At 38.0% G+C, this 9,658-nt stretch overlaps 1 protein-coding gene across 1 annotated transcript in view; it reads left to right on the top strand.

Moving 5' to 3' along the window:
• Positions 1 to 305: 305 nt before the first annotated feature.
• Positions 306 to 9,658, top strand: part of MTM1 (myotubularin 1) — a 27,474-nt gene continuing 18,121 nt past the window's right edge. Inside the window, exons 1-5 of the mRNA XM_010194441.1 lie at positions 306 to 368; positions 1,333 to 1,405; positions 2,899 to 2,993; positions 4,032 to 4,142; positions 5,065 to 5,166. Coding sequence (XP_010192743.1) covers positions 306 to 368; positions 1,333 to 1,405; positions 2,899 to 2,993; positions 4,032 to 4,142; positions 5,065 to 5,166 — 444 coding nt within the window. The remainder of the gene's footprint in view (positions 369 to 1,332; positions 1,406 to 2,898; positions 2,994 to 4,031; positions 4,143 to 5,064; positions 5,167 to 9,658) is intronic.

The following is a 9,658-nucleotide window of genomic DNA, read 5'->3' as shown; positions in this document are numbered from 1 at the left end:
TGAACTAATAATAGTACTCAAACAACTGAATTCCAGAATACAGCTTGAGTCAGAATATTGCTTATAATAAGAACTAATCCCAGGGCTAGTAAGGAATTTCTTGTTCAATTTGGAAGCTCTTAAATAGTGACTTCAATTATAAGGCATTGCGTAGCTTCTGAAGTTAATTGTAACTTGCAAAATGTGCTTGGAAGCTTTTGATGTCTACCTGTGGACCTCCAAAGTCTAAATCTCTCCTCTAAATAGTATGTAGTCCAGGAGGAAGTTTAAGTCTCCAATTTGTGCTTTCTCATCAGATACCCGGTATGGCCTCATCATCAACACCTAAATATAATTCAAACTCCTTGGAGAATTCCTCAAGTAAAAGGGTGAGTGTAAATTTTTCATGTTTTTTTGTGTCAGAGGTCCCAGAGATCATTATCTTCTATATTTGGGTAGAAAACGGAGTATTTGAATGACATTTTTCCCGAATCTATGTACTTATTTTTATTGCTAAAATTCCAGTGCAGTTAACAGAGTTGATTTAAATATCTTTCAGAGTGCATGGGCAAATTATTCTCTGTATCACAAGTTATAAGAGCCTCCTTAAAATCAATACTAATATACTTACTCTTATCCTTGCTTTCTACATTGAAATACTCGGTGGCGTTCTTGAAAATTTTGAGCACTTCGCTGTTTTGCAGTTGATAACTTGTACCTAGTTATGTGTGGCTGGCTCAGTTTAAAATGTTCATCTGTAGTGAGAAATACATTAAAGCAATCTAAATGGCATTCCCTTCTGCTTTTTCATGCTGTGTGGCTGAAGAAAATGTAACCGTGTGCAAGAGCACAGAAACTAAGGTTTAATTTAGCTTTTTAAACATTTCTTCAGAAACAAAGATTATGTTCTATTAATCATTCTTTAAAACTACTGAACAGGGGAAAGCCACAAATGAGTAGCTTGTGTCTAATAGTTGTGAGTATGTTGCTTCATTTATTTCCTTTGATTTCTTCTTCCAAGCCCAGCTTACTTGGAAAATTAAATGCACAAAATTTTCAGACAGCTTATGGTACAGACATTTAATTCCAATTTAATGCAAATATAGTTAACTGTTCTTTTAGAATGGCTATAACTAACACAGTCATGTTTCAGATCTCTTGAACCTTTACATGTTTCATAGTTGCAATGTAAGGTAATGATGGCTGTTCTTGTTTTGCTTCAGTCCGTTAATTTCTACCGTGGAAGAACCTGTTCTTTCCCATCCACAAATTACCTTTAATACTGTTTTTTAATCTGGAATTGAAGGAATTGTAAATAAAAGATGATGTGCTGATGTACTTCTCTTTCTTTAGACTCTAAAAGATGGAACTAACTGGGAACAAAATGAGGAAATACCTCGTCTACCAGGAGAGACCAGGGTTACAGGTATGAAGCTATATAGTTGCCTCGTGCAGTGTATATCTAGGACTCTGACACACGTGTGTCTTACTGGGTTATTTTATAATTTGGGCTTTGGGTGGGCATAAGTAATGCTAAAATACCATGGTTTTTTAAAGAAATCGTGATGGGGACTTTTTATCACTCATCACAGATACCTTTTTATGACTTTAAAATCTTGATTTCCACACATGATAGATCCTCCAGTACAAAGAAATCGCAAGTCGAGATTTATCATAATTGTATCTGCAGAATACATAGCTAGTGATGAGAGCCCCTTGAAGCTTTCTGAAGTCAAGCCAGTTCTATGTGCCACCCCTGGGTATTGATATTTTGTACAGTAGTTTAGAACCTTAGCCCAAACTGGGATTACCCTAGGTACAGTCTTACGCTTCCTTGACACAACATGTAGCTACTATGCGCTTGTTAGCCTTTGTGTATAATGATGTTGTAGCATAAGGAAGTTTAATGTGTTGTGTACAATGGTTTCAGGCTTGATGGAGGCTCTTACTGGCATGAAGCCTTCTACTCATGGAAGTTTGTGTTGAGGTATCAGAATGCAACTGAAAGTGCTCTCTCTTTTGTTTGTGAAGCTTCTCCTTTCTCCCTGCCTGAGGTTTTGTTAGGTGGATTTGTAAGCAAGATTGACTGAGGTGAAACCAAAGTGGTGGTTCAGAGGAAGTACTCCTGTTCTTAATGAGGAAAGTTGCGAAAGGCATGAGAGAGAGTGGGGGACTAAGGTGAATGTTTGGTACGATCCTTATGAACCTGTGCTTTGGGGCAGCACACTGGAAGGAGGATGCTTGTTATAGAAGGCAGATAAATAGACTGGGCTAAAGAAATTAGTGGACAGGGAGAAATAGGTTGTTTGTGGTGCTTCACTTAAATCTTTAGTATCATTGTTTCAGTTAAATAGTTTTTTTGAGTAGTATATGTTACTACTCATTTTGCAACTCTCCGTGCTGAAACAGTGCTGATGGCCCTGCTGTATTCGATTGCCTCAAATTGAAATGTAACGTTCTCTTCAGGATGATGAGTTCCTTAAGCTGCTTACAACTTGAACTGCATGCTTTAATGTGGGACTGGTTACAGAGCACTGAAAGATGTAATGATAGCAACAGAAGAACATATTTGTTCTGGGATAGTGAATAGACTGGTGCAGTAATCACAGAGAGGACATACATTTATTTGTTGTGTGTCCTGCTCTCTCCCACATTCTGCTGAGCAAGAGAACACCACAAATGTATCGAGGGAAGGCTACTGAGATCTGCTGGTTTAATTCGGAAAAGTTTAGCATGTGAAACTTTCACATAGTAATAGTCATTTAAGTGGACAAAATGTATTACTTTTTAAATTCATTCATCTCTTAGAGTGGCTTTTATGAATGCAGCTGTCTTTACTTTACTGCTACTTAAATGATGCTGTCCTTAGCTCTGTTTTTTTCTTTTCGCAATCTTTAAGAAATGCTGCATTTCTTACAGACAAGGATGTTATTTATATGTGTCCGTTTAACGGCCCCGTTAAAGGAAGAGTGTACATCACAAACTACAGGCTCTACCTGAGAAGTGTGGAAAATGTAAGTAATATGCCACAGTAACTTCTGTGGGATGAGTTGGCTTTAAAACTCCTTCCCTTCTGCCCTTCAGCCTTTGATTTATTTTGTGGCCAACGCATTTGTTTTAGTTTTGGCACACGTGTGCTTGTGGAATTGCATGGGAGGCTTTTTACTCGGAACGGCCTGCAATACTTGTAATAACTGTATCTTAATTATCTAACGACTAAATAGTAATTGCCTTTGTGCCACTGAGAAATCTGTGTAAGAGGTGAAATTCTTTTAAGTTAAATGTTTTGTGAAAGTGTGATATTTTATTTTTTTTAAAATCATTATGATTATTTTTGTCCTGGTAAAATTACAGTTGAATCACAAACTGATACTTTTCTCATTTTCTGTTGGAGCTTTTTTGGTAGCTGTTTCCTTTACGCTTAATTCTGTGATATATCAAGGGCAGCAAGTAAAAATGTGCAATAGTTTTTAAAATGGCTATCAGTAAACCAAGATTTTCATTGTCCTTGCTGTTGGAAAAGAAAAATACTTTGGTCAATAGAACCTCACATGGGTGGGGTAGTAGTAGGATGTTTAATAAGCAGCAACGTGAAAGAGAATAAAATGTGCTTGTTATTCATTTCATAATATTTTTTTAATAATGTTTTGGGACTATTGATCTGAGGTCATTGTAGTTGCAGCTAAGTCTACCAATAATCTTTCTTTTAGCTCTGCTTTATTTTGTATATCGATAAAGCAGTCTTAGCAAGCAGAGGCAATCAGAAGTATGTAGCAGAAGGCATCTTTTAAGGTGTTGCCACCTTTTATTTCCCTGCATACTGTGTTAGGCATGAAGTGTTTTTGTTGCATGTTAAATTGGATGACGTTTAAGGCTGTCAAGTGACTGTATAGACTTCATTACATGTTGGGAGGGGAGACTCAATCGAATGCAGAAACGCACTTTTACTTCTTGTACACATTTCACGTCTGCTTTTCTTTTAAGAGTGCTTAAGAACGTTTTGCTTAAGTCTTCACAAGTTAATCATTTCCTTACTCAACCTTTCCTTGCAGGATCCAGTTGTGGTGTTGAATGTTCCGTTAGGTGTAATTTCAAGGATTGAAAAAGTGGGAGGAGCTTCAAGCAGAGGAGAGAACTCTTACGGATTGGATATAACCTGTAAAGTAAGACTTTCCAATATTGCAATAGGAAATGAAATCTAGAGGTTCTTTTTCTCACTGCTTACCTTCATAGGAATGAAAAAACACATGTTCCTCACAGCTGAATTTAGAAAGAGCTTTTTGGAACTGGACAGAGAAATGGTTTTTGTATAAAGGGCTGCTTAACTGTCCTCCCTGCCTGTGGGGAGAGGGATTGGTTTTCCTTTCCGAATCACTAATTGACAAGAAGGTTTGCATAGTAGTCTTGTTTTAGGGCACTATTCCTGCAATGTCTCATTTTATTTAGTCTAAAAGTAATTTTTTAAAATAATTTTAATATCTTTGAAGAACACCTCAAACAGGGGCTTTGTAAGCTGTAAAGGCAGTGAAAAGCTTATGCAACAGCTGTCTCTATTTTCTTAGTCTCACAACAAAAATTGTTGCCATGAAAAAATACAGTCATAGAGGAGTTCCCAGTGGACATTTCAGGATCTGTTGACTCATTACTGGAGTATGTATACACGTTTCATTCTTAGTAGCTGATGTGCAGATTGCTTATTTTTGATGTTAGTGATGAGAAAATAGCCAAGGACGATGTAGTCTAAACAGATTATTGGCAAGTTTTCATTTTGAAAATACAGAGTAACTCCCATCCCGCAAACATTCAATAGCCCATGAGACTTTTTAGTGACTCAGATACAGTCATTTCTGCTGCCTTTATGCCGAAGAGGTGTTTGCACCACGCACATTGTGGTACTACTTTATTTGTAGAATGCTTATACTCTGTTCTATTCGATGGGATAAGAAAGAAAACTGAACATTCACAATGGCTTGAGGTGTATTGCGAGCAGATTGTAAATCATGTTTAGTGTATAATATAGCATTTGTACATCAGATAAAAGTATCATTGCTTTGATTCACTTAAAAGATTATGACTTTGCTTTAGGATATGAGAAATTTACGGTTTGCATTAAAGCAAGAAGGGCACAGTAGAAGAGACATATTTGAAGTCCTCACAAAATATGCTTTTCCCCAGTCACATAACTTGGTAAGTTACAGCATTTATACTATTGAGTTGTCTTAATGCAGAGATCTTCCCAATTAACGTGAACTGTTTGACCTAATGGACATGGCGCTACTTATAAAGAATAACTGCAGAATCTGGTGTCAGCATAAACTAAAGACAATTACTGGTTTTGTTTGGTACATTTACAGCACTTACATGTGTGTATTTGTAAAACTATGGATGCTATATGCTGTACTTCATGTGAACTGTGAGCACCTCTGATCCATACAGATTTCATTGCTTAGAAGACTGTAAGTTATCCTCCCCGATTAGGAAATGCAGTGGTGCATGCGTTACTTGATTTCTTGAAAATCTTAATGCGTAGTCTCCAAAACAGTGGTGAAATGAATCACCAAGAGCTTTACTTCAGGAAGAGAAGACATAGTAAGACACTTGGTTTTATTGATGAAACTGATGAAAAATGCAACAGGCAGCTAATACAGTAATGAATTTAGAGAGATTTATTCCAGGTAGAAAAAGATCTTATGGCAGTAATTGAGCAGCAGTCATGTTAACTACCAGCCTCTGTTTCTTCGCTGAAGTCTGGGTACTGTGCTTGGTGGATCGTTTTGCCATCTCCTTAGTAAATGCTTTAATTTGTCTTTTGTAAAATTCACTTTATATTTCATTGGAGTGCTTTGCATAAGAGCTCTCTTCACAAAACGTTGGAGGGTTCTGCTATGAATTAAGAACTTTGTTCAGAGAATTGTTGAGTATATGAGGCTGCAGCAAGATTCTTATTTCCTTCTCTACAGACACATGTCAGTCAATGGGTTATACTCTACAAACATTTAATTCTTTGAAACTTTCTTGCAGAAATTTTGCATTCTGTATGCAAACAGTGTGTGGAATGAAGACATAAGGAAAAATAAATGCTGTTGCTTAGAGTATTATATAGTTTTGACGAATAGGTCTTAAGAAATGGAACTGAGATTTCTACATTTGGGTAGGTGTGAGGAGCTGTACTCACAAAGAAAGCTGTTGTAGAAGTGAACGTGTCTCTACTGCCAGCATTTTATGCATCTTGCATAATAGCGAGTGATTGAAAGCATAAGGGGATATATGGACTTAGGCTGATGGAAAAGAGAGAGAAAGGTCTGTGTGCAAATACCAAATTAGAGGGTTGTTTAGGTCAAAAGGGGCTTTTGGACATCATCTGGTCCAGGCTTCTGTTGCAAGTAGGGCCTTAGATTAGGTTATCCAGGGCACAGTCAAGCCTAGTCTTGAACATTTCCTCTGAGGTAGATTCCATCCTGTGTCTGGGCAGTCTCATTCAATATTTCGATGAACAGGTAAGATGTAACTGGCTGAGCTGTAGTGATGGCGTGTGAAAGGCAGGAATGACGCTACCTTTATTTATTAAACACAATGAGAAACAGCCTTTTTGCTGTGTAAAAGTTTAGTGATTTATAATGTATGAGAAGCATAAACCAGTAAGTCAGAAATAGAAAGAACAATTTACTTTCTCTGTACGTGTGTAACACCTTCTTGTTCTAGTTTTGCTCCTTTCTTCTTCTGCAATGCCTAAGGATTGGTCAAATAATGTCTATAAGTTATATGTTTATGTACAAGCAGAACGTGAACTTATGTCCTGTGATTCCACAGAGTCACTATGTAACTATTTGTAAATAGACTGCTTGTCAAACCGCATTGTCAGATTGCAGCTGCTCTCTCCTTTCTCTTGCAGAACTACATTGTGCTGTGAGCAACAAGTGTATCGCATATTAGATTTGTGTGCAAAATGGTAATGATGAATTGGATGGTGAAGGCAACCCCTTAGGCTGTAGGAGGACTGAAAAAAGAGGCTCTATGTGTTGAAATTGCGAGTTAGCACCTGCAAGGGAGTCAGCAGAATTATTTGCACAGTGAAGCATAACAAGTAGCTTACCAAAAATGGTACAAGATTTGAAAGCCTTTTTAAGTGAAACAGTAGTTTATGGTTTTGCAATGAAATCCCTACTTCCATTTTATGCAAAGAGGCTTTAATTCGCTTTTGCAAAAATCTTAACTGATGTATTATGAGCCTTACTTCCTTTTACTAACTACAGATACTGTTGTCGCAAGCCTTTGAACCCCATCTGAGTGGTGATTTACTGTACTTTATTATTATTTCTTACCCCGTTAATGCTTTTCTTGATGCCTTCTTCCATTTCCCGTGGCAACTGGAAAGAATTTGAAACTGATTTTTAATTAATTGATAGACTTAGAGGAATTGATGAGCTTCCATCAGACATGTGGCACTAATCTCCATCAAACGTAGAACAGATGTGATCAATACATTGCAAGTGATTGCAAACTGCCCCACTTTGAACCCAAGATGGGAGATAAAACCAGTAATCACATTTACCTGAAGTCATACTATGTTTTATTCAAGTGGCTTCTGGCTGGCTGGTCTGAGTGCTGAGAGGAGAGGAACCAACTCAGGCTTGCTGCCCGAAACACTGATTTGTTGAGCAGGTAGTCTGCCTGCAACTTGTATTGTTGGACTCGGTATTCAAACAAACTAATCTAGAGTTGGCTCAGGTATACTTGTACAAACCACAGTTACGCTTTCTGATTATATGTTTATTTTAGAAAGCCTGTTTGTGATTAAAAAAAAAATAAACCAACCCAAAGCAACAAACAAAGCACACTTTTCTTTCACTCTAACTTTGTTCTGAACCTGAATGTCTCTGGTGTGTAGGTTTTGGAGTTTGTGTTTTTCATTTCTAACCACTTCTGTTGAGTTTAGACATCTCTAATGAAGCTGCAGTTGATTTAATTCCTAGGATCATAGGCTGGGTGCCATAGGAGCTGTGGAGAAGTGCTTTTTGTTGGTGAGGCAAGATTAACCACAAGAGAAAATAATGGAATTTTGTGAGTGTAGGGAGGAAAGAAATGAGTGGAAGTTACAGTGGAGGCTCAGAGTACCTGAAGTATTTTGGGGAGAAGGAGGTTTTAGCAGGGATGTACCATGGATGTGGAGGGAAGGAAGGATGTGTGAAGAAGGCATGGAGTGGAACTGGCCAGCTTTCTTGTAGACTCTGGTGTTTTGTTAGTGTGCATGATAACACACTGAGAGGTTGGCAGGGCTTTTCCGCTTTGCGGAGTCATGCAGTTCCTACAGCTGGTAACGCAGTTTGCTTCTCCATCCTTGCTCTGCCCTCTGAAGGACAGAAATCTACACATGGCTGATCCATACTCAGTGCCTGTGGGCAGTGAAGTGACTTCCCTCTTTTCGTCCTGACACCAGGGGTGTGTGTATGTGAACGGCTGTTGAGGGTGGTGGGGACTGGGTTCAGATCTTCAATCTCTTGTACAACGGGTAAGGCTTTCAGTAATAACCAGACTAACTGTGCAGTCTGTACACAATGAATGCATGTACACGTGTGTATATAAATTTTTGTTAGAATTTAGTCAACTCTTGCAAAAGAAAAGTGATTTTTAGCCTTCAAGTTTTCAGATGGTGTTCATTTTTAAATACTGCTCTTGTTGGAGCAGTATTAGTTGGAGCTAACTCTTCAAGTTCAGTTTACTCTGAACTGCTCATAATAAAATCTATGTCCAAACGTTGTTCTGCACACCTTCGCCTTCATTGTAGGGTTCTGTTATTTGTTAGATTTCAGGCTTTTGCTGGTTGATCCATGCCAGTAATGATTCTTTTTTTCCTAGAGCAATACTGGTAGAACTTGCACCACCTAGAATGTCAGCAGAACTGATAAAGCCTAATCCTCTACTGCAGTAGTTGTGGGTTGTGTGACTGCAAGCTTTTGTAGCAGATGTGGCAAAGCTGCTGCTGTGTGTTTTAAATAAAACACGCTGTACGTGGTAGGACATTGTTCTTGGAAAGGATTCTGACCTTGCCTTCCTCATGCATAGTAAAGTTAATGCTGTTTTTTAAAAGATAAAAGCAAAATACACTTTTCATCGGATTTCCTGTGGATTACTTTGTGGGTGACGTGCACAGCATAGCTACAATTTGTGTCTAGTTTGGAGCAGCGCTTTCTTTGTTTTTATCAGTGAAATCTATGTAACAGCTCTCACGGTGTATGTTACTTATCAGGGCTAAAGCTGGGTAATTTTTAATTTTTCACCAGGAAACTTGCAGATAAGTAGCAACTTAAATAAATAACACATTCCTGCCTTTGAGACATCTTTTAAGTGAGCTGTTAGGAAGCAGCAAGGCTGGAATCCTGCTGCTACAAGATTCTCCTTTGTCTCTGGTTCCTTGGTGAATTCTTAGCATTGTTGCTCTTTGGGTTATAGCGAATTCCTTTGGGGAGGAGGAGATGTTTCTTCTGGGTAGGTATTTATTAATAGTTCAGCAAATCTGTTGCATCTACTGCTTTAGATAGTGATATTCCTGCTCTGCTGTATTCCTGGTTTGCAATTTAAAATACCAAACAACTTTTTTGTTTCTCTGCTTAGCTTCTGATACTTGCATCTACTTCTAATGGAATGTTTTTTTTCTGATATAGTTGGTGTCTACCTCTTT

Source organism: Mesitornis unicolor, unplaced genomic scaffold, assembly GCF_000695765.1.
Source record: "Mesitornis unicolor isolate BGI_N332 unplaced genomic scaffold, ASM69576v1 scaffold25271, whole genome shotgun sequence".
NCBI classification, from domain to species: domain Eukaryota; kingdom Metazoa; phylum Chordata; class Aves; order Mesitornithiformes; family Mesitornithidae; genus Mesitornis; species Mesitornis unicolor.
This window is presented reverse-complemented; position numbering and strand designations above follow the sequence as displayed.